The following is a 23,637-nucleotide window of genomic DNA, read 5'->3' as shown; positions in this document are numbered from 1 at the left end:
GTCTGCCACGTGTGTCCTTTCTCCCCAGTGTCCTTTCTCCCCAGCCATCATCAGGCTGCCCACGACACTGAGCAGAGTTCCCTGTGCTGCACGGGAGGTCATACACGTGTGTCCTTTCTCCCCCAGACGCCCCACGCATCAGGCTGCCCACGACACTGAGCAGAGTTCCCTGTGCTGCACGGGAGGTCATACACGTGTGTCCTTTCTCCCCAGACGCCCCAGCCATCAGGCTGCCCACGACACTGAGCAGAGCTCCCTGTGCTGCACGGGAGGCCCCTGTTGACACCCGTATTTCCTTTATAGATTGATTACTTTGGAGTTGCTGCAACCATATACTGCATGCTTTTTGGCACCTACATGAAAGTGAAAAATGAAGGGGGCATCTGGAAGCCTGAAGGTCTTTTCAGAAGGTGGGTATTAGCGTTGGTGCTCCAGTGGATGTTGCCTTCTGTCTGGTGGAAGATGGACCTTTGCCACGAACATCCATGCCTTGGGAAGCAGGGTGACGTAGCATAGTCCTGACCCTCTGAGCACTGAGAGTTAAGCGGTTCTGTTTCTCCATCCGTAACTTTTGTTCAACAAGTGTGTAGACAGTTAATCGAATCTCTACTTTCTCTTAGTTATAATAGAGCCAACATTTCCATTCTTGATGTATTAAGTTGGCTTTAGGTGAGAGTGAAGTCAGATGCAAGAGTGGGGTTGCCATGTGTGTTGAAGGCTACACTTCACCCTTCTTTTATGGCTCTGTCTCGTCAGGCTTCCTCACTTGGACATGTGGGATGAGTTTTTTCACATCATGTTGAATATACCCGATTGTCATCATCTTCCATCTTTGGATTTGTTAAGGCAGAGGCTAAAGAAAACATTTCAAGAACACTATACCAGCAAGATCAAGACCCTGTGTAACAGGCTAACTGTACTGCTCTTAGAATATAAGCGTTCTCGGAAATAAAATATGGACACTCCCTGGAGATCACCTGGTAAATACTTGCCCGTTCACTCAGTACCTCGATGTCTACATTTACTATTACTGTAAATGTTTTTAAAAATAAAAGCCCACAAAGTATATCCATGTGACATAGTTGTTACAGATATTTCAATAAAATACACAACAGGATAAGGTCCCTGCCTAGCAGCTGATTTCACGGCTTTTGGGGTGGATACGAGCATTTATGAGGACAGTCTGCACAAGGACGTGCTCTGAAAGCGCTTAAAACACTGACCTGTTTACTTTAAGCCAGAAAAGAGCCACGTCAGGTTTTTTTCACCCAAATTTAAAGGTTTATATTTGCGTAAAATAAGCAAAATTTCCCCAAATGTATCCAGCGGACTTCATGTGTTTATGAATAAAATATGCATGTCCTTTATATATATAACTGTGTGTGTGTATGTATATATATGTATCGCTCCCCAAGTGGCGCTAGTGGTAAAGAACCCGCCTGCCAGTGCAGGAGACATAAGAGATGGCCTCAAACCCTGGGTCGGGAAGATCCCCTGGAGGAGGGCATGGCGCCCCACTCCAGTACTCTTGCCTGGAGAATCCCATGGACAGAGGAGCCTGGCGGCTCCAGTCCATGGGGTCACGCAGAACGGGACACAACTGAAGTGATTAGCACGCATACATGCCCTTTGTCGTACCTGTTCTTCATTGCTATCCATGGGAAATAATGCAGGGATAAATCTTAAGCGTCTTGTTTTTTAAAAGTACTGTGAAAAAGACTATGCCAGATCTTGAAAATAGTCATATAAACCCCATACATCATTAATTAGCTCTGAAATAACAGCAGCCAACATCATTCATTGACCAGCCCCTGCATTAGGAGGTGAAGTCTCAACCACTGGACCACCAGGCAAGTCCTGCAAATATGTTTTTATTTTAAAAATAATATAACCTACATGACTGATTAAACATATCCTCAAATTAGAAGGAAAACAACATTAGATTTACTCACAGTGTCAAAACAACTGAGCACTGATAAAGACATTTGTGGGATTTTTTTCTTTCCTCTTGAAAATGTTTGCAGTGGAAACAAGACTAAAACAGATCAGGGTGCTGTTTTACTAAAGTGAAAGTGTCGGTTAGTCATGTCCAACTCGGCAACCACATGGAGCCTACCAGGCTCCTCTGTCCATGAGATCCTCCAGACAAGAATACTGGACTGGGTTGCCATTCCCTTCTCGAAGGTATTGTCCTGACCCAGGGATGGAAACCAGGTCTCCTGCACTGCAGGCAGATTCTTTACTGTCTGAGCCACCAGGGAAGCCCCCTGTTGTACTAAACTCAGAGCTAAATGAGTCCATCTGTGGAAAACAGCTGTGGCGCCTTCTTGTCTCGGGCAGGGAGGACCCTTGGCCTCTGCTTCCAGCCCCTGTCAACATGTCCTGCCTCCCTGCCAGCCCATTTGCTGTTACTGAATCTTCAGCCCCATCACACCCAAGACACCCTCTGTGTCCTTCACACCAGCAACCTCAACCTGACCAGTGTCATCTCAGCGTTGCTGCCACCCATCTGGTGCCCAGTCTGTGCCAAGGACTCCACTCACCACCTGCACAGTCAGCTTTCCTAGCTGCAGCCTTGTCCCCAGGGAGGAAGGCTCCATCGAAATAAAGAAGTCATTTTATTAAATACACACTAGGAAAGTAGATCGTTTTTGGTGGTGGTGGTAGTGATGGGTTTTTGGTTTTTTGTTTTTCTCCATTTCATGGTACAAACTGTAGCAGTTATCTTCATTTCATTATAAATTAGTTGTCTGGATCACATACATGGTTTATCTGCACAAGGACAAAAGCTCTGCATCCAAAGGGCAACTGAGGGACTTCCCTGGTGGTCCAGTGGTTGGTCTCACCTCCCAGTGCAGGGGGTGAGGGTTCGATCCCTGGTCAGGGGGCTAAGATCCCACAGGCCTGCTGCTGCTGCTGCTAAGTCGCTTCAGTCGTGTCCGACTCTGTGTGAGCCCATAGACAGCAGCCCACCAGGCTCCCCAGTCCCTGGGATTCTCCAGGCAAGAACACTGGAGTGGGTTGCCATTTCCTTCTCCAATCCCACAGGCCTGGGGGCCAAAAAAATCAACACATACAAAACAGTAACATTGTAACAAATACAATAAAGACTTTAAAAATGGTCCTTACAAAAAAATCTTAAAGGGGGTGGGGGGTAACAGATGGATGCCACAGACAGCAGTGTTGGGGGCAAAGAAACCTCCAACTCACCGACGGAGATCGATGGAGACTGGAGTTCCCTGGGGACAGAGCTGGGTTCCATTTACCCCATGTCTCGAGCTGAGCAAGGGCCCAGCTCATCCTAAGTGCCCAGGTATGGGCTGGATTCACCAAGGTTCAGATTTAATATCTACTTGGGCTTCCCTTGTAGCTCAGTCGGTAAAGAATCTGTCTGCAGTGCAGGAGACCCAGGTTCAATCCCTGGGTTGGGAAGATCCCCTGGAAAAGGAAATGGCAACCCACTCCAGTATCCCTGCCTGGAACATCTCATGGGCAGAGGAGCCTGATGGGCTGCAGGCCATGGGGTCACAAAGAGTCAGGCACGACTGAGCAACTAGCACTTAACCAACTGAACTGTACACTTAGAAATGGTTATGATGGTAAATTTCATGTTGTCTTTTTTACCACAATTAAAAGTGTTTTAAATAAAATGAAAAATGTTAGTCGTTCGGTCGTGTCTGACTTTTTCCGACTCCATCTGCAGCCCACCAGGCTCCTCTGTCCACGGGATTCTCTGGGCAAGAATACTGGAGTGGGTTGCCATTTCCTCCTCCAGGGGATCTTGCCAACCCAGGGATCAAACTCAAGTCTCCTGCTTGGCAGGCGGATTCTTTACCATCCGAGCCACCAGGGAAGCCCTTTAAATAAAATAAATCCCTTTAATTTCCCAGAAGGAGTAGGTTGATGTATTGACAGATTTGAAATGGGAAAGTGGCCTCAGGGAGCAACTGACTCAAAATCTTGCTATAATTTAATTCAACAAACTTTGAGAGCCTCCCTTGAAAAGAAGCAATTGTGACAGAATTTGATCTTCACGTTCATATTGTTCTTCATTTCGAATAAACACCGCATCTAAAAGCTACCATACTAGGACGTGTTCCTTTAGCATATTTTGGTATTTTAAATTCATTCAGTAACACCACAGCACAGTATTCATTTAGTAAAACAGCAAAGTATCATATAAAAATAAAGGAAATCTTTTCTATATCCATCAAAAGGACTTAAATGTATGAGCAATGCCCTCCATAAACTCCTTATAGATTTTCCTCTCCTTACTTCTATGATCAGCTCTAAGCATGACCACACAGAGCCGGCAACTCAGGATGGGCAGGGCGATTCACAGTCTTATCAAAACACAGATGGGAGCCTGGGCTGAGAAAGTAACCTCTAGGTAGGAAACGCGAACAGTGACGATAGCTTATCTTGGTTTCCGGTCGTGCACAATTCCAGGCTCGGGATCAGGCGCTGTTATCAAAATTGACCTTCTTGGGTGAGAAGTTGAGAATCTCCTTCAAGGAAGGGTCTTTACCCTCTGGAGCTATTTCAGACTCAAACATCTGCTGTAACAAAGTGTCCACCGTCTTGTACTCTGGGAGAAAGGAGAAAGGGCTCATGGAACCGGACTGTGGGGGAGGAGGGGTGCACCCGGCCCCTCAGACCGGGGCTTTCCCGAAGGAGGACCTTGGAGCCCCTCCCACGGAGCTCCCAACCCCCACGGAGGCTCTGCAGAGCAAGGAGAAGGTCCTCCTTGAAGAAGGCAGGAGGACCACCTCTGGGGTGGCGTGCCCGCCCCACTCCTCCCTGCATCTATGCTGTGCTGTGTCTAATTGCAAGGTACGGTGTCCCCACCAAAGCCCTGGCTGGAATTCAGACAGATTTGCGTTCACTCGATTTTGTCCTTTAATTGCCAAGTATTATCAACTCTGTGTGACCTCATGAACTGTAGCCCATCAGGCTCCTCTGTCCATGGGATTTCCCAGGCAAGAATACTGGAGCAGGTTGTCATTTTCTTCTCCAGGGGGATCTTCCCAACCCAGGGATCAAACCCAAATCTCTTGCACTGGCAGGCAGGTTCTTCACCACTGAGCCACCAGGGAAGCCCCCTTGGGTTTACTCCGTCAATCCATAATTCACTGCAAATCAGTAAAGTAATTAAACAGCTAATGTTAATGACCCCGTGTCCCAGGCACATTGTGAGGCCCTGGGAATACAGTTCAGTTCAGTTCAGTCTCTCAGTCGTGTCTGACTCTGCAACCCCATGGAATGCAGCACACCAGGCCTCCCTGTCCATCAGCAACTACCGGAGCTTGCTTAAACTCATGTCCACTGAGTAGGTGATGCCATCCAACCATCTCATCCTCCTCCCACCTTCAATCTTTCCCAGCATCAGGGTCTTTTCAAATGAGTCAGTTCTTCGCATCAGGTGGCCAAAGTATTGGAGTTTCAACTTCAGCATCAGGCCTTCCAATATTAAGGACTGATTTCCTTTAGGATTGACTAGTTGGATCTCCTTGCTGTCCAGGGGATTCTCAAGAGTCTTCTCTAACACCACAGTTCAAAAGCCTCATTCTTCAGTGCTTGGCTTTCTTTATAGTCCAACTCTCATATCCATACATGACTACTGGAAAAACCATAGCTTTGACTAGATGGACCTTTGTTGTCAAAGTAATGTCTCTGCATTTAATAAGCTGTCTAGGTTGGTCATAACTTTCCTTCCAAGGAGTAAGCATGTTTTCATTTCATGGCTGCAGTCACCATCTGCAGTGATTTTGGAGCCCAAGAAAATAAAGTCTCTCACTGTTTCCATTGTTTCCCCATCTATTTGCCATGAAGTGATGGGACCAGATGCCATGATCTTAGTTTTCTGAATGTTGAGTTTTAAGCCAACTTTTTCACTCTCCTCTTTCACTTTCATCAAGAGGCTCTATAGTTCTTCTTCACTTTCTGCCATAAGGGTGGTGTCAGCTGCATATTTGAGGTTATTGATATTTCTCCCAGCAATCTTGATTCCAGCTTGTGCTTCATCCAGCCCAGCATTTCTCATGATGTACTCTGCATATAAGTTAAATAAGCAGGGTAACAATATACAGCCTTGATGTACTCCTTTCCTGATTTGGAACCAGTCTTTTGTTCCATGTCCAGTTCTAACTATTGCTTCTTGGCCTGCATACAGATTTCTCAGGAGGCAGGTCAGGTGGTCTGGTATTCCTATCTCTTGAAGAATTTTCCAGTTTGTTGTGATCCACAGTCAAAGGCTTTGGCATATTCAATAAGCCAGAAACAGATATTTTTCTAGAACTCTTGCTTTTTCAATGATCCAACATATGTTGGCAATTTGATCCCTGGTTCCTCTGCCTTTTCTAAAACCATCTTGAACATCTGGAAGTTCACAGTTCACATCCTGTTGAAGCCTCACTTGGAGAATTTTGAGCATTACTAGCATGTGAGATGAGTGCAAGTGGGCGGTAGTTTGAGCATTCTTTGGCATTGCCTTTTTTCGGGACTGGAATGAAAACTGACCTTTTCCAGTCCTGTGGCCACTGCTGAGTTTTCCAAATTTGCTGGCATATTGAGTGCAGCACCTTCACAGCATCATCTTTTAGGATTTGAAATAGCTCAACTGGAATTTCATCACCTCCACTAGCTTTATTCATGCTTCCTAAGGCCCACTTGACATTGCACTCCAGGATGTCTGGTTCTTGGTGAGTGATCACACCATCATGGTTATCTGGGTCGTGAAGATCTCTTTTGTATATTTCTTCTGTGTATTCTTGCCACCTCTTCTTAGTATCTTCTGCTTCTGTTAGGTCCATACCATCTCTGTCCTTTATTGTGCCCATCTTTGCTTGAAATGTTCCCTTGGTATCTCTAATTTTCTTGAAAACATCTCTAGTCTTTCCCATTCTATTGTTTTCCTTTATTTCTTTGCATTGATCACTGAGGAAGGCTTCTTATCTCCTCTTGCTATTCCTTGGAACTCTGCATTCAAATGGGTATATCTTTCCTTTTCTCCTTTGCATTTCACTTCTCTTCTTTTCAGTTATTTGTAAGGCCTCCTCAGACAACCATTTTGCCTTTTTGCATTTGTTTTTCTTGGGGATGGTCTTGATCACTGCCTCCTGTACAATGTCATGAACCTCCATCCATAGTTCTTCAGGGACTCTATCAGATCTAATCCCTTGAATCTAATGTCACTTCCACTGTATAATCGTAAGGGATTTGACTTAGGTCATACCTGAATGGTCTAGTGGTTTTCCCTACTTTCTTCAATTTAAGTCTGAATTTGGCAATAAGGAGTTCATGATCTGAGCCACAGTCAGCTCCCGGTCTTGTTTTTGCTGACTGTATAGAGTTTCTCCATCTTCGGCTGCAAAGAATATAATCAATCTGATTTTGGTATTGACCATCTGATGAGGTCCATGTGTAGAGTCTTCTCTTGTGTTGTAGGAAGAGGGTATTTGCTATGACCAGTGCATTCTCTTGGTAAAACTCTATTAGCCTTTGCCCTGCTTCATTCTGTACTCCAAGGCCAAATTTGCCTGCTACTCCAGGTATTTCTTGACTTCCTACTTTTGCATTCCATTCCCCTATAATGAAAAGGACATCTTTTTTGGGTGTTAGTTCTAGGAGGTCTTGTAGATCTTCACAGAACTGTTCAACTTCAGCTTCTTCGGCATTGCTGGTCAGGGGATAGACTTGATTTACTCTGATACTGAATGGTATGCCTTGGAAACGAACAAATATCATTCTGTCATTTTTGAGATTGCATCCAAGTACTGCATTTTGGACTCTTTTGTTGACCACGATGGCTACTCCATTTCTTCCAAGAGATTTTTGCCCACAGTAGTAGATATAATTGTCATCTAAGTTAAATTCACCCATTCCAGTCCATTTCAGTTCACTGCTTCCTAAAATGTCGATGTTCACTCTTACCATCTCCTGCTTGACCACTTCCAATTTGCCTTGATTCATGGACGTAATATTCCAGCTTCCTATGCAATATTGCTCTTTACAGCATTGCACTTTACTTCCATCACCAGTCATATCCACAACTGAGTACTGTTTTTGCTTTGGCTCCACCTCTTCATTCTTTCTAGAGTTATTTCTCCACTGATCTCCTGGGGACACAATGGAGAGCAAAAAAGATACAGCCCTGCACCTGTGGAGCTCTGAGTCTGCAGAGAAGACAGATGGTGACCAGGCAGTCACTCAGCAATGAATGTGCTGCTGACCTGTGCTAAAAGGTGGGGAGGAGAGCTGGGGGAGCTCACAGGACCACCTGACTTCTTGGGGAGCCCAGGGTGCTTCCCCGAGGAAATACTACCTGAGCAGAGACCTGTAGGTGGAGAGGCCTTGATTAGGCAAGGTGGGGTGGGATGAGGGCATGGGGAGAGAGCAGCATGTGCAAAGGGCCTGTGCAGGATGGAGCAGGGGAGCCAAGGAAGTAGGGCCAGCAGGGCTGAAGGGCAAAGGCATAGGGGGTCCTGAGCTGAGATACTCAAGGGAACCAGATATGGGGCCCCCAAGCCCATGGCAGGTCTTTACCCTTGACCCACAGAAAGCCCCTAAAGGTCAGGTTTGCATTCTGGAAACATCACACCAGCTGCTATGAGAAGGATGGATCAGAGGCAGTTTCAGGTTGGGTTAAAACTTACTTTTTGATGCAATTCTGAAGTACAGTCCTTTCAAGTCCTTCTTTTTGTTGTCTCCTTCGTCCGCACTGAAGCCACTGTCCTTGGCGTCCATGTTGTCAATGAGCCCCCCGTCCTGCACCTCTTCCCTTCAGGGAGGAAGACATGTGTGAACACAGCCGAGTCCCTCAGCTGAGCCCCTCTCTGTCCTCCCAGCCGTGGCCCCACGCCGCCGGTGCAGCCAGTGAGGGTCTCAGGACTGGCACCCAGGAGCCAGCTGGCTGCCATGGGACTCGGGGGTTAAAGGTGGTCAGGACCCTGACAAGAACACCCCACTCCAAAGTCCACGAGCCGTGTCAGGAACTGCTACTCACTCTTGGACCCCCACTCCAAGCTCCTGAATCTTCTTCTCAATGGCAGTTTCCACTTCGCTCTTTTCTAACGAATATGCCACAAAAAACGCCTCCAAGATGAACGCTATGAAAATACTGAGAAAGAATAAAAGAAGAGGATGTTATGTTGAGTCAGCCATGGTCTAAGTGATGGGAAACCGTAATGCCAAAGAGTTTTCAAGCCCAAATGAGAAAAAGGCTGCCCATCTTTGCAAAGAAAACATAACATGAAGAAATGACAACGTGTCTTTCAAGCATTGGGCACAACTTTCTTTCATCTGGAAAATCAGTCTTCCTCTACATCCTATTTAAACAATGACTATTAAGAAAATAGAGGGTTTTTTAATTCACAATTTTTAAAGGTTATAGTCCAGTTATAGTTATTATAAAACACTGGCCATATTCCCTGTGTTGTAGCTGATGATAAGTCACTTCAGTCATGTCCAAGTCTTTGGGAATCTAAGGACTGTAGGCCACCAGGATTCTCAAAGCAAGAATACTGGAGTGGGCTGCCATGCCCTTCTTCAGGGGATCTTCCTGACCCAGGGATCGAACCTGAGTCTCTCCTGTCTCCTACACTGGTAGGCAGGTTCTTACTCCTAGTGCCACCTGGGAAGCCCGTCCTTGCATCTTATTTTATATGTAACAGTTTGTACCTCTGAATCCCCTACCCCCATACTGCAAAAGTATCAACTGATTCACCAATTTGTGTCATCCTTGTGCAGGGGCAATGTGAATCTTCTTTGTATATGGTTCCAATTTTATTACATGGGTTGCCAGACCAAGCACAAAAATACAGTTTAAGGGGAAGCTTAGGCCAAATGATGGTTGATAGAAAACTCTCCACGAATGTCTCATGTTTCTGCACAGTCTAGATCCTGGAGCAAAGGCACTGGGAGTCATTTAGGGATGTATTAACTGTAAAAAAATTCACTATGGAAAACCTGAACTTTTTGACCAACCCAGTCAGTACACTAGCCTCTGGAGATGTCCCATGGTAGTAAAGCTTGGCGCTGCCCCCTCCCCAGAGATCACTGTGGCTAGCAAAGACCTCTCCTCCCCAGAGACCTGCTTGCATTCAAAACTAAAAATATGGTCTTTCTTGAACTTACTTACAAAATAGAAACAGACTCACAGACTTAAAGAATGAACTTACGCTTGCCAGAGAGGAAGAATGGGGGGAAGGGACAGTTAGGGAGTCTGGGATGGACATGTACACACTGCTGTATTTAAAACAGATAAACTTTTTGAAATTTAGTAATGTTTATCTTTTTGCCAGTTTTTCTAAATGTCCCCTGGACATCTAATAACAACATATGAGATACAAAATTTTTAATATGTTTGTGTAGGATATGATTAACATAAATTAAATATAAATCTATTATATTTAAATTATTAATGACATCATTCAAGATGCTCCTATTCTTTTCCTATTCTTTTTCTGCACTTGATAAAATATTCTCAGAGAAATGTTAATATGTCTCACTATGATTATGTGTTTTTCTTTTCCCTTTATTTCTTCTGATTTTTGCTTTATGTATCTTTGTTTGTTTTTGCTGTTAAGGTGTTTAAGTTTATGATGTCTATCTTCTTTGGGAATTGTACCATTTATCATTATCAATGAATTGTACCTTCAATCATTATCAAATTGTACCACTTATCAATAATTGTATCTATTATGTCATTTAAAATAAATATATTAAATTTAAAAAATAAAATAAAACAGAAAACCAACAGAGACCCACACATCTAGCACAGGGAACTCTGCTGCATGTCACCCGCAGCCTGGAGGACAGCAGAGCTTGGGGGAGAATGGACACGTGCATATGTACGGCTAAGTCCCTCCCCTGTTTACTTGAAACTATCACACTGTTAACTGGCTATACGCCAATACAAGGAAAAAAGATTTTAAAATTAGGTATTTCTCTTTTTCTCTCTCTCTCCAGAGGGGAGGATGAGCAGGTCTTCCCAGATACACAGATTAGAGTTTCCTCAGTTTGAATTTCTGGTTCTACAATCTAGCCCATCCAGCTGGCCCTCATCTCGCTGCTTAGTGGGGATTAGGGCTCAGGGAGCAGACCCAAGTATTGCTCTGGCTGCAGCTTCCGTAAGCTCTTTGTCTTGGACCCTCGGTGTCTCGCTCTGTCATTACATACACGTGACGTGCATGCACAGTGACCCGTCGACTAGAGAGTAGGGAGTCCCAGCCCCTCACCACCTTGCCTTCACTCAGTGCTGTTGGAGCCCCGCTGTCACCGCCTCCACGAACCTTGGGGAGGAGCCCCTACAGCTTTTCATGATCCCCCAGCCCACCCCAGCATTCTGAAAATCGCTCTTAGAGCCACTTGGAGGCGTTCTTCTCTTGTTCCTGTTGCATGTTCTGTCCAGACTGTGCAGGACCAGCAGCGCTGAGCGGTTCTTCCCTTCCCCTCCCTCTACTGGGACGTTCTTCAGCCAAAACCAGCGGGTTGGTGGCCAAAGCAACCTTGAGGTAACAAGGCCCAGGGCTGGGCTGCCACGCCAAGAGCTGCGTGCCCTGGGCACTGAGAAGGGTACAACAGCCAGAAAACATCTCTGGGAAAAAAACTCAGCGATCAAGGGCTTCCATGGTGGCTCAGTGGTAAAGAATCCATTTGCCAATGCAGGGAACACAGGTTTGATCCCTGATCTGGGAAGATCCTACATGCTGCGGAGCAACTACTGAGCCTGTGCTCTAGAGCCCATGGGCCATGAGTACTGAAGTCCAGGCACCCTAGAGCCTGCGCACTGCGAAAAGAGAAGCCACTGCAAGGAGGAGAAGCCCACACCCCACCAGAGTAGTGCCCACTTGCTGCAACCAGAGAAAAGCCTGAGCAGCAACGAAGACCCAGCACAGCCAACGCATAAATAAATAACCAAAATTATTAAAGAAACGAAAACCTGTGATCAAGGGAACTCAGATTCCCACAAGGAACGATGGAACTAGAATCAGAGATCGGCAAGCTGGAAGGAAAGCCCTCTGAAGCACTGAGATGTCATAACTGCTTTCAAATAGTGGCTGAGTTCCCCCACCCCCGGAAGACGGATCAGGACAGAACTGGAACCAATGAAGAGAAGTAACCAGTGGCACCTTTCCATTCTCCCTGTGCAAGGACAGGGGAGGACCAGAGCTGGACAACAAGGAAACTAACTCGTTTAGGTTCTAAGGAATCCCAGGAGTTGGGCAGATTTCAGCAGAGGTGGATGCAATTCACAAGGATGTTCATCCCAGTGGGGAAGGGTAGGGAGACCCACCAGGACCCCAGAGCCCTTCTGACCCAAACAACTTGTGAGGCTATGATATTTATATGATATACTGACATGCACGGCTGGCTGACACTGAAGAACACGAGTGTGAACAGAAGTTAGACGCCTCCCTTCTGGTGTCCTGGGCATCTAGCAAGGGAGATGGGACCCATCCACAGGGAAGTCCAGGGTGGAGCCAGGGAGGAGGGAGGTGCGAGCGGCTGTAGGTCTGAAGGTGGTGGGGGGGGCGGGTCTGGAAAGGCCCACTGGCAGGAGCAAACTCACTTCACAATGAGAATGACGACCACCACGTGGAAGCCGATGAAATACAGCTTTGCTGCCTGGTGTGTCACGAGGGCAAAGCCGTCCGCGAGGAGTGCGAAGCTAAGGCACCAAACCTGCCAGGTCGTTGTTTAGTCGCTCAGTCGTGTCCCACTCTTTGCGACCCCTGGACTATAGCCCGCCAGGCTCCTCTGTCCACGGGACTTCCCAGGCAAGAATACTGGAGCGGGTTCCCATTTCCTCCTCCTCCCAGGAGCTGCTCTGAGCATCCCCCACCACGCCGCCTCCTCAGAAAGGATATTGTGCCACTGGTTAACCACAGTGAGCTCCGTCAGCAGGATGAGTGAGGACGCCAGGTCGTTGAAGTTGTTCTTGCAGTACCTGCCTTGGGCAAATGCTGAGTCTTTTAAGGCTGGGTTCCCACACACCAGGGCATCAGGACTGCCAGAACCGGGGTCCAGGAAGTGGATTTTGCCGTGGAACACTTCCATCCCAATGATGGCAAATGCGTAGTAGACCACCTAGGGTGGGCGGCAGGGTCACGGGGTGGCACGCGGGGTGAGGGGAGGCAGGAGGACATGGACACAGGCGGGCCAGGTGACAACAGCCAGCAGGGAAGGCTGCTACCCTCATTCCAGGAATGGCTGCCCCCCAGCCATGAGTTCCAGCAACATCAGGAAAAAGCGTGGCTGGGGTTTGCCCACCAAACACTGGGTTGTTCAGGGACAGGAGACACCCCAGCTGGACCACACCCTGCCCTCTCCCAGAGTCTCCATTTACAAAGTCAAAGTGATGCTGCTAACAAGTCAGGGGGTTAAATTCACTACTGTTGTTCACTCCTGTCTGACTCTTTGTGACCCCATGGAATGCAGCCCACCTGGCTCCTCTGTCCATGGGATTGTCCAGGCAAGCATACTGGAGTGGGTTGCCATTTCCTTCTCCAGGGGGTTTTTCTGACCCAGGGATCTAACCCACATCTCCTGAATTGGCAGGTGGATTCTTTATTGCTGAGCCACCAGGAAAGTTAGAAATCATTAGATTTCGAATATTGGTCATATTGTGCATATTTGTCATATCGTATAGCGATTTCCCAGTAGAGTTTAAAAAACAACCCAGATACAAGAGCCATGCACTGGAAGAGCTTAAATCCCTGAGAACCACCTGGTGGTTAGGGCTAGGAATACCCCCTGGACTGCGGGTGAGAAAAACTGTAACGCGATTAACCCGCTGAGGCTGGGGTGTTCATTACAGCAGCCAGTGTACCTGAACTGTTTGCAGGTATAAATGCCTGATGTTTATACACATTTGATATTTCTAAAAATGGCTCCTAGAAACCACTGAACTCATTGATTTCACATCTCTTTCTTTCCCTCACTTAAAATAAGGCTCAGAGAGAGCTGCTAAGAATGAATTTCTTAAGACTTCCCTGGTGGTACGGTGGCTAAGAATCTGCCTGTCAAAGCAGAGGACACAGTTTGATCCCTGGTCCAGGAAGATTCCATATGCCTTGGGCAACTAAAGCCCGTGTGCCACAACCAATGAGCCCAGGTGCTGCAACCACTGAAGCCCTAGAATCTGCGCTCTGCAACAAGAGAAGCTCCACTGTGAAGAGCCCACCCACTGCAACGGACAGCAACTAGAGAAAGCCCATGCAAAGCAACGAAGACCCAGTGCAGCCAGAAATGAGTAAGTAATTTTTAAAAAATGAACATTTTACCACTTGCTTCACGTGGATCAGAAAGAAAGCACTCACCAAGACCAGGCCGCCGAATGTCAGCATTGTGGGGCCAATGTTAATTAAGGTGGTCACGATCACCCGAAACCTGGGATAAAATGAAGTTTCTGACACAAGGAAAAGGGCAGGTAAGAATAAAACTGACACCATCCTAGCACCTTGGGTCTAATGCCTCTCCCTCCTGCCCTGGATCTGTCCTTTAAATGCCGCTGGGAATCTGCCTTTACAATTTTGTCGGTGTCAGTCCATCTACTGAACTGGGTGGGAGGGGCAGCAGGTGGTTAACCTGTATTTCACCTACAGCAAAGCAAGGCAGTTAAAAAAAAAAGAGAGAGAAAGAAAGGTCATCAGTTTCACCAGTAAGACAAAGGTGGGTATTGAGGCTGAAAACCCATCCAGCCTGGGACTTCCCTGATGGACCAGCGGTTAAAACGTTACCCTTCAATGCAGGTGGGTGAGGGTTCGATCCCTGATTGGGAAGCTAAGATCCCACGTGCCTTGCGGCCAAAAAAACAAAACATAAAACAGAAATAATACTGTAATAAATTCAATAAAGACTTTAAAGATGGTCCACAAGAACAACAAAAAACTTGTAAAAAAAGAAAAACCATACAGTCTCATCGGATTTTTTCCTCCACTTTTTTCTTCATCAAAAATCCGGTCTGTATTAAAGCTTCCTTGGAGACTTAGGTTGAAAGAGTGAGTACCTTGTGGGGTAGCAGGCCAGTCCTCGAATGGAGGCATCCCGCTATGCTCCTGGAAAGTAACCTAGCCTATCCCAAGCAGAGTGGGCTTTTCCAGGTTTGGGGATCAGACTCCTGGGTTGTGCCCTATGTCTGTCTCTTTCTCGCTGTGCATCAGGGGAAACCTCTCGCTCTCGCTGAGCTTCAGTGTCATGACCCATGAACTCAGGATCATTAAAGCCCCTACATCAAGTGTTGTTGGAAGGACTTAACAAGCCAAGGTCCATCTAGTCAAGGCTATGGTTTTTCCTGTGGTCATGTATGGATGTGAAAGTTGGACTGTGAAGAAAGCTGAGCGCTGAAGAATTGATGCTTTTGAACTGTGGTGTTGGAGAAGATCTCCTTGGGCTGCAAGGAGATCCAACCAGTCCATCCTAAAGGAGATCAGCCCTGGGATTCCTTTTGAAGGAATGATGCTAAAGCTGAAACTCCAGTACTTTGGCCACCTCATGCGAAGAGTGGACTCATTGGAAAAGACTCTGATGCTGGGAGGGATTGGGGGCAGGAGGAGAAGGGGACGACAGAGGATGAGATGGCTGGATGGCATCACTGACTCGATGGACGTGAGTCTGAGTGAACTCCGGGAGTTGGTGATGCACAGGGAGGCCTGGTGTGCTGCGATTCGTGGGGTCGCAAAGAGTCGGACACGACTGAGTGACTGAACTGAACTGAACTGAACTGAATACTTTGGCCACCTGATGCAAAGAGCTGGCTCACTGGGAAAGACCCTGATTCTAGGAAAGATTGAGGGCAGGGGGAGAAGGGGTGACAGAGGATGAGATGGCTGGATGGCATCGACTCAATGGACACGACAATGAAGGACAGGGGAGCCTAGAAGGTCACAAAGAGCCAGACCCAACTCAGGGGCTGAACAATAAGACGATGGTTATCACACTGTTAGCATTGAAGTGAAGTGAAGCGAAGTGAAGTCGCTCAGTCGTGTCTGACTCTTTGCGACCCCATGGACTGTAGCCTACCAGGCTCCTCAGTCCATGGGATTTTCCAGGCAAGAGTACTGGAGTAGGTTGCCATTTCCTTCTCCAGGGGATCTTCCTGACCCAGGGATCGAACCTGGGTCTCCCGCATTGTACGCAGATGCTTTACCGTCTGAGCCACCAGGGCCAGCATTAGCTGCCGTCAAGACTCGCAAGCACAGTTGAGGGACCAGGTCACAGGGATGAAAGTGATGGACTGATTCCCTGCCCTCAGGGAGCTGCCACGGGTCCCCTTCACCATCTTCACAGGCTCCCTGCCGCTGCCCACTGCCCCTGGAGAACCCAGGTCCTCTATACAAGTTCCACCCTGGGGACACAGTTGGGCGTGTTTCTAGCTCCCAGGCAGGATGGTCTCTGTCGAGCCCCAGAGAGGGGAAACCACCCAGGTGCGACGGTTCCCCATGGTTTCATCCTTACCTCTGGATGCTGACGATGACCCGAAGGAGCCGGAGTATTCTCAAAATCAAGACAATATCCAGTACCTGCTGACTGTTGTATTTTCTCGCTGGAAAAAGAGCACAGTCAACTCTCATTGTTCTTTCTGAGCACCTCCAGCTTGTCCCATAATTCAACAACGCCTGAGACTCTGTGGGTCCTGGGGAAATACGACTTCACTTCAAGAACAGGGTGATGGCTCCATGCAGTAAGGAAGGGAGGGTTCTGCAAGCTGATCAGAGCTGAGCTGAGCAGCCCTGCCAGCCCTAGAGCAAAGACTCATGAGTGCAGGACCAGACTTCAGACCATCATCAAGAAGGGACTGTGAGTCCCGTTCTATGGAACACATTTCAGCAAGCCCTTCTCCCCCAGCATTCAGGTTAAGAAGCTACTCTGTCTGGAATTCCCTGGTGATCCAGTGGTTAAGAATCCAACTACCAATGCAGGGGACATGGGTTCAATCCCTGGTCTGGGAAGATCCCACGTGCCTCGGGGTGACTAAGCCCATGCCACAACTACTGAGTCTGTGCTCCAGAGCCCGTGCTCTGCAACAAGAAAAGCCGGTGCAATGAGAACCCATGAGCCTGTGCACTGCAACTAGAGAAAGGCCACGCGCAGCAATGAAGACCCAGCACAGCCAAAAATATAAAGAAATAAACATTTGGAAAAAAAAAAAAAGAGAGAACCTGCTTTATCTGTAAATAATCTTCTTTGCCTTCTACAGGAAGGAGTGTGCAGGGTGGTGAGGGCACAAGTGGGGAAGCCAGAAGAGGGTAGAAGGAAGAGGGTGGGAGGATGGTGGGCAGAGGCTGATGCTACAACTGGATCCAGGGTCAGGGGTCAGCATGGGCAGAAGGTCAAGGATGAGCCCTGAGACCAAGGGCAGTTTTGGAGAAATAACCAGGTGAGTGGTTGGTATGATGATGCCTATACATGAATCTCTACATAAAGAAGCTGAGCACCGAAGACTTGATGCTTTTGAACTGTAGTGCTGGAGAAGATTCTTGAGAGTCCCTTGGACTGCAAGGAGATCAAAGCAGTCAATCCTAAAGGAAATCAACCCTGAATATTCATTAGAAGGACTGATGCTGAAGCTGAAGCTCCAATACTTTGGCCACCTGATGTGAAGAACTGACTCACTAGAAAAGACCCTGATGCAGAGGATGAGATGGTTGGATGGCATCACCGACTGGATGGACGTGAGTCTGAGCAAACTCTGGGAGATGATGAAGGACAGGGAAGCCTGGCATGCTGTGGTCCATAGGGTCGCAAAGAGCTGGACACGAATGAGCGACTGAACAACAACCACACAGCTAAACACAGACAAAGCTAGCATCCCTCTCCAGAACACGGAACACTGTTACCGATTCTCTTTCATCCCCTCTGCGTTGCTCCAAACACCCTAAGAGTGCACCGTGGATGTTCTACAAAGATCACTGATTGAACACACGATCCAGGAAGCAGAGAAGCTGGGAGTGGGTGATGACACTGACCTTGAATAGTGGTGTTGGCCACAGTGGCCAGCAGGGCTGCGATGATGATCAGCGTGTCGAACCTAACAGTGAAGAAGCAACATCAGTAAGGAATCAAGAGAAAGGTCTGTCAAGCTTAGGACAGTGAATCCAGGAGGGTTCAGGATGGGGATCACATGTATACCTGTGGTGGATTCATTTTGACATTTGGCAAAACTAATACAATTATGTAAAGTTTAAAAATAAAATAAAATTAAAAAAAAAATGCTGAATCCCATCTCCTAGGGAAAGCCAAGATCCAGCCATCAGACTCATTTCCATGATTTTTAGGATAGCAGATACAAAAAGAAACACTGTGTTTAATCACTGACTGGCTGCTCCAATTAACCATTCTGGGAAATCTGTAGAAATCAACTAATTCATATCACTCTGCCTTCCAACATAGCTACATACTTGCAAGAACACTTTGACACATTTTCAGAATACACAGTATAATTTTTTTTGGCATTAATTTTACTAAATGCATTGCACCTTAAATTTTTTTTTTCTTTTTGTGTTTTGGCCACACTGAGCAACGTGTGGGATCTTAGTTCCCTGACCAGGGATCAAACCCACATCCCCTGCATTGGAAGCATGGAGTCTTAACCACTGGACCACCAGGGAGGTTCTGCAACTTTCTAATTAAAGATGAAATTCATCATGCCATTACTTTTCTTTCTGACAAAGGTGCCATGGTCCTGGACAACACTGGTCAGGTCCCTCCTGTTGGGCCACACAAGAACTCTAGTGAGTTTCTTGGCACTGAAAGCAGTGACCACAGAGATCCAACTTTCCAAACTGTGTCCTCCTAAAGTTTGTGTTCCATGATGCCTGACACTCAGTGGCACCCGAGACGGTGTGCAGCATGCAGGCGATGGTTTGAGGCCAGGAGGTACACAGCCTGGAGAAGAGAAGGTCACAGAGACACATCCAGCCCAGGAAAGAGCTCACTAAGGTCCTCATCATCCAGCCGTGCAGGCCATGTTTTCTGATAATAAGACTAGATGAGTGTGGGGCCCAGCAGTTCTGGAGGGAACTGTCTCACTGGGCCTGTGTCCTAAGATTCCTTTTCAAATTCAAGATGTGATTCTAATTTTAGCCAGTCATTCGAACTGACATCATAAATCACAGCTCTGACAACCAGATGTTCCCATGTCCTCAAGACTTCATTCTAAGAAGCCTGGGGACTTCCCTGAAGTCCAGTGGTCAAGATGCCACACTTTCACAGCAGGGGGCGCAGGTTCGATTCCTGGGAGGACCAAGAACCAAGATCCCTCATGCTCTGCAGCATGGTCAAAAAAACAAGACTAATGAGCAAAGAGCAACAAAAAAGAAACCTCAAAACTAGGCAGACGGAGCTGTGTTCCCACAGTGTGACAGGAAGCCCTGTCTTCACCCACAGTTTCCCCACTACCCACAAAAAAACACACAGACTCACCAGTTCCAGAACTGCTTCCTTCCAAAATAAGCGCTGGGTTCATACGTGTACAATTTCAGGAGAATCTCAATGATATACAGAGAAAGGAAAAGCCATTCTGCGTAGGAAATTAAGGAGTCCTTCTCATCCAAAGCAATGAATATGGCATTTATTAGAATGATGACATCATAAACCCAGACAAAAATCCTGGCAGGAGAGAAAAAGAAGAGATTCTGTCATATATTGCAGTTAAAAGAGAAAAAAGCAGGTTTAGAGCCCTACAGGGACAGATGTGTTTCCTGTCAATGGGATGAACGTGATATACTCACCACCTCCCACTCCACCAACACACACAAACACACATTCACCCCTCATGGAAAGAAAGGTTCCACCATAGTCAGGGCCCTGAAATTCACCTGCCTCCCAGGCTTTCCTACCAGGAGAAAATGAAGACAGCATGAGGGAGAAGGCCCAGTGTTCCCAAGTTCACCTTTCTGGCACAGCAGCTGGGTCAGAGGAAAGGTTCAGTAGAATCGGGGGCAAGGAGAAGGGACCACTGTATCTCCACTGCTTGTCCCTGGAAAACTGGAATCCTTTGCTAAGAAAGTTCCTGAAAACTTCTTTTTTAAAAAAAACCAAATTCTCTTTTATTTTTCTAAACAGGTTAAGATTATTTTAACAATATTTTCTATTTAACACAGTACATCCAAACTACTATCTGCTTAACATGTAATGATCATAAAAATTATAAGCGAGATATTTGGCATCCTTTTTTGGTATGAAGTCTTTGAAATCCGGCGTGTGTGTGTGTGTGTCTTTTTTTTAAATTGGGATATAGTCGCTCACACACGAGACTTCCAGGGAGTCAACATGTCCTATTTTCTCACCAAGTCAGGGGTGAAAAGGGATGAAAAAAATGTGATATTTGGGCTCAGGATCAACTTTTCAATGACAGAGAGGGTTGCCCCAAGCAGGCATCTGCATGCTGTGCTCCTGGGCGAATCCTGGACGTGGCCGCAGGAAGACAGAGTCCTAGCCCACTGTTCTGGGGAAGCTTCAGACTCCAGGGGCCAGCCCTGGAGGCCACATGTGGACACACAAACATCCACCAAGTGAAACATATCTGTAGCTCAATGTTGAGATGAATGGAAAGGACCTTTTACATAAACGGTTTTGTTTAATATAAAATATGGGCACTGAAAGGGATATTTATCAACATCATAGGCTGGGCTACTTTCAAGGACTTCTGAACCATTTACTTTCTTAAAAAACTATTTATTTGCAACAGGTCTTAGCTGTGGCACGTGGGATCTTAGATCTTTGTTGCGGCATTCGGGATCTTTAGTCATGGCATGTGGGATCTAGTTCCCACCAGGGGCAGAACTTGGGTCCCTTGCACTGTGAGTGTGGAGTCTTAACCACTGGACCCCCAGAGACGTCCCATCATTCACTTTTATGAGACAATAAATTCAAAGACAGCAAGAGGGGAAATCTCTGCTGACAGGAGTATTCCAGGCAATGTGTAGCAAAAATAAGGTCTCCAACCAGGATAAAGGACTCTTGCTGGAGTCCATCGTGTTGTTCAGTCACGTCTGACTCTTTGCGACCCCATGAACTGCAGCACTCCAGGCTTCCCTGTGCTTCACCATCTCCCGGAGTTTACTCAACTCACGTCCAGTGTATTGATGACACTATCCAACCATTGGTCTGCCCCCCATTCTCCTCCTGCCCTCAGTCTTTCCCAGCATCAGGGTCTTTTCCAATCAGTCACTTTTCACCAAGTCCATCTACTTGAGAATAAAAGATTCAATTGACATTCTTAACAGTCATTCCCGTGATGCTAACTCACATCTTCCTACCACATTTTACAGAGTCAAAATACCACACTTGCCATCAACTTCCTAATAACTCTGACAGGACTGGAACTTTCTGAAATCAGAGTGATTCACTTCCCTGACTCAGAAAGCACAGCCAGTCTGTGGCTCTTGAGCATTAAAAAAAAAAAAAAATCGAAGAAAGAAGCGTCATCTAAAAGCCTGGCCTCTGGCTAAGGTTAAACACAGCTTGTCCAAAACCCTTTCCATGCCTCCCTGAAAAAAACAAAAACGCACAGAACAGGGAGTGACTTATAGCTTCAATGGTGAAATGTATTCAGTCCAGACAGCACTAACTGACTGCAGTACTTTGAAAGCAACTTGAGAGAAAACTGGCTCCATCTCACTTGCCTGTGTTGAACCATCTTCTGGACCAAGAGGCTTGTGGATGACTGGTATACCCGAGGCATCCAAGTTTCCAGTGGGTGTTTTTTGATGTTGATGGCGACTACCCGGATGTTGAGGAGGTCAGCCAAGCGTAGAAAGTTCACTTTGTCTGCAATGAAAAGATGACCCCCCAATATGGGGCCGCTGTGACACTAAGGTCCAAAGAGTGACACCAAGACCGCACTCCTGGATCTGCATTTCACAGATGAAGATCTGAAGCCGCAAAGGCCAAGGCCAAGGGGCCAACGAGTGGCCCCGCCTCCCGCCTGTCCTCACGCAGACCCTGCGCCAGCCTAAAGCAGCCAAACCAAGCATGTGACTTTGCTGGTTCACAGATGCCACTGCCTCCCTCCCTGCCTCCCACCTCACTTTCCTCCTCAGTGAGGACAGTCGCTGCCTCCCGCGTCTGCCTGACCTGCGTTTCCAGCCTCAATCCCACGTCCCTGTCCGCCCCTCAAAACCTCCAAGGTAGGCATAACCCTTACCCTTCAACCTCCACCCTTTTCTCGGCCCACCCTCCTCTCTGCCCCTTCTCAGGGACTCACTCAAACCCACAGCCTCCACAACACACTGGCGCGTCATCCCAGGCCACAGTACAGTGATCACTTTCTTTTTAAAAATAATTAGGGAATTAATGCTTGGCTGCGCTGGGCCTTCACTGCTGTGCGGGCTCTCTCTAGCTGCGGCGAGCAGGGGCCACTCTCTAGCCGCAGTGTGCGGGCTTCTCACTGCAGTGGCTTCTCCTGTTGCAGAGTATGGATTCCAGAGCACGGGCTCAGTAGCTGTGGCACACGGGCTTAGGTACCCCTTGGCATGGGTCTTGGAATCTTCCCAGACCAGGAATAGAACCTGTGTCCCCTGCATTGTCAGGTGGACTCTTAACCACTGGATCACCAGGGAAGTCCACAGTGATCACTCTCCTGACTAGCCTGGACCCACCCAGCTGCTGAGCCAATGCACTCAGGACCTGCTGAATGCCCAGGGCAAGCAGACTATTCTACATCACCTCATGCACCTCTCCCCGACCAGGCATGTGGGGTACTGACCAAGAGTCCACTGTTCATGTATGAACTTCCTGTTACATACAACTTCAAGAAACATCACATCGATGGATGAAATCAGATTGTACACAGAGTGTTGCTGCTTCTTTGAAAACCAAGTTGAAGGCTTTGTTACGCTTTAAAGAAAGTTGTAAATTGCAGGTACAGATTCAGGTATAGCTGAGATAGTTGTTAAAGAGTGGGGTGGATTTTTTTTTTAATTTTTTAGAAGAATTATTTTAAAAAAATATTTATTTATTTGGCTGTGCTGGGTCTTAACTGCGGCCCTTGGGATCTTTTATCTTCGTTGTGGCATGTGGGACCTTTACTTGTGGCATGCAAGCTCTCAGTCGCGACATACGGGATCTAGTTGCCTGACCAGGGATAACGCAGGCCCCCAGCCTTGGGAGCACACAGTCTTAGCCACTGGACCACCAGGGAAGTCCCGGGATAGAGTTTTTAAATTCTAGAATGCTTCTCGGTTAGAGGCCTAGACAATGGCCAGGTCTCCAAGGTTTCAGAAGTAAACAACCAGTCATGGTTCTACAGATGTCACCATAATAATTAATTTGAGAAAGATGACAGTGAACTGCTATCAACAGACACCCAGGCAAAGAGAAAGCCCCAGCCATGTTCAAAGTGGGGCCTCATCCAAGCGAGGAGCCTGAATTAGACAAAACACTGAGTGATATTCAACAGTCATGTTGCTTATATTCTCTAGGAGTGCCAGAGTAAAGAAGCTGCCTGCATGCGGAAGATCCAGGTTCGATCCCTGGGTTGGGAAGACCCCCTGGAGAAGGAAATAGCAACCCATTTCAGTGTTCTTGCCTGGAGAATCCCATGGGCAGAGGAGCCTGGTGGGCGATAGTCCATGGGGTTGCAAAGAATCGGACATGACTAAGAGATTAACACTGCACACTCAATGATCCTAA

At 47.1% G+C, this 23,637-nt stretch overlaps 2 protein-coding genes and 1 non-coding gene across 5 annotated transcripts in view; 1 reads left to right on the top strand and 2 right to left on the bottom strand.

The window, feature by feature from the left end:
• The window catches only part of BUB1 (BUB1 mitotic checkpoint serine/threonine kinase), a 33,216-nt gene extending 31,863 nt beyond the window's left edge, over nucleotides 1-1,353 (top strand). For 2 of the 3 annotated variants that reach the window (XM_070380055.1, XM_014476956.2), the window contains exons 24-25: nucleotides 304-410; nucleotides 757-1,352. In XM_070380055.1, the coding sequence (XP_070236156.1) occupies nucleotides 304-410; nucleotides 757-952 (303 nt within the window). In that variant the 3' untranslated portion in view covers nucleotides 953-1,352. Of the gene's footprint in view, nucleotides 1-303; nucleotides 411-756 lie in introns of all 3 variants that reach the window. The other variant, XM_070380056.1, reaches the window with a different exon arrangement.
• Nucleotides 1,354-1,583: 230 nt separating this feature from the next.
• The window catches only part of LOC102287974 (two pore channel protein 2), a 56,507-nt gene continuing 34,453 nt past the window's right edge, over nucleotides 1,584-23,637 (bottom strand). Inside the window, exons 10-19 of the mRNA XM_070380057.1 lie at nucleotides 21,630-21,774; nucleotides 19,426-19,611; nucleotides 17,970-18,031; nucleotides 16,459-16,546; nucleotides 14,322-14,391; nucleotides 12,870-13,089; nucleotides 12,572-12,662; nucleotides 9,005-9,118; nucleotides 8,655-8,779; nucleotides 1,584-4,588 (exon numbers count right to left, since the gene is read on the bottom strand). Of these exons, the coding sequence (XP_070236158.1) occupies nucleotides 4,458-4,588; nucleotides 8,655-8,779; nucleotides 9,005-9,118; nucleotides 12,572-12,662; nucleotides 12,870-13,089; nucleotides 14,322-14,391; nucleotides 16,459-16,546; nucleotides 17,970-18,031; nucleotides 19,426-19,611; nucleotides 21,630-21,774 (1,232 nt within the window). The 3' untranslated portion in view covers nucleotides 1,584-4,457. The remainder of the gene's footprint in view (nucleotides 4,589-8,654; nucleotides 8,780-9,004; nucleotides 9,119-12,571; nucleotides 12,663-12,869; nucleotides 13,090-14,321; nucleotides 14,392-16,458; nucleotides 16,547-17,969; nucleotides 18,032-19,425; nucleotides 19,612-21,629; nucleotides 21,775-23,637) is intronic.
• Nucleotides 9,705-9,811, bottom strand: LOC138990028 (U6 spliceosomal RNA). The gene has a single exon (XR_011466205.1). It is a non-coding gene; the product is annotated as a U6 spliceosomal RNA (small nuclear RNA).

This window comes from Bos mutus, chromosome 11 (assembly GCF_027580195.1).
Source record: "Bos mutus isolate GX-2022 chromosome 11, NWIPB_WYAK_1.1, whole genome shotgun sequence".
Lineage (NCBI taxonomy): Eukaryota > Metazoa > Chordata > Mammalia > Artiodactyla > Bovidae > Bos > Bos mutus.
The sequence above is the reverse complement of the archived record's forward strand: the minus strand, read 5'-3'. Positions and strand labels throughout refer to the sequence as shown.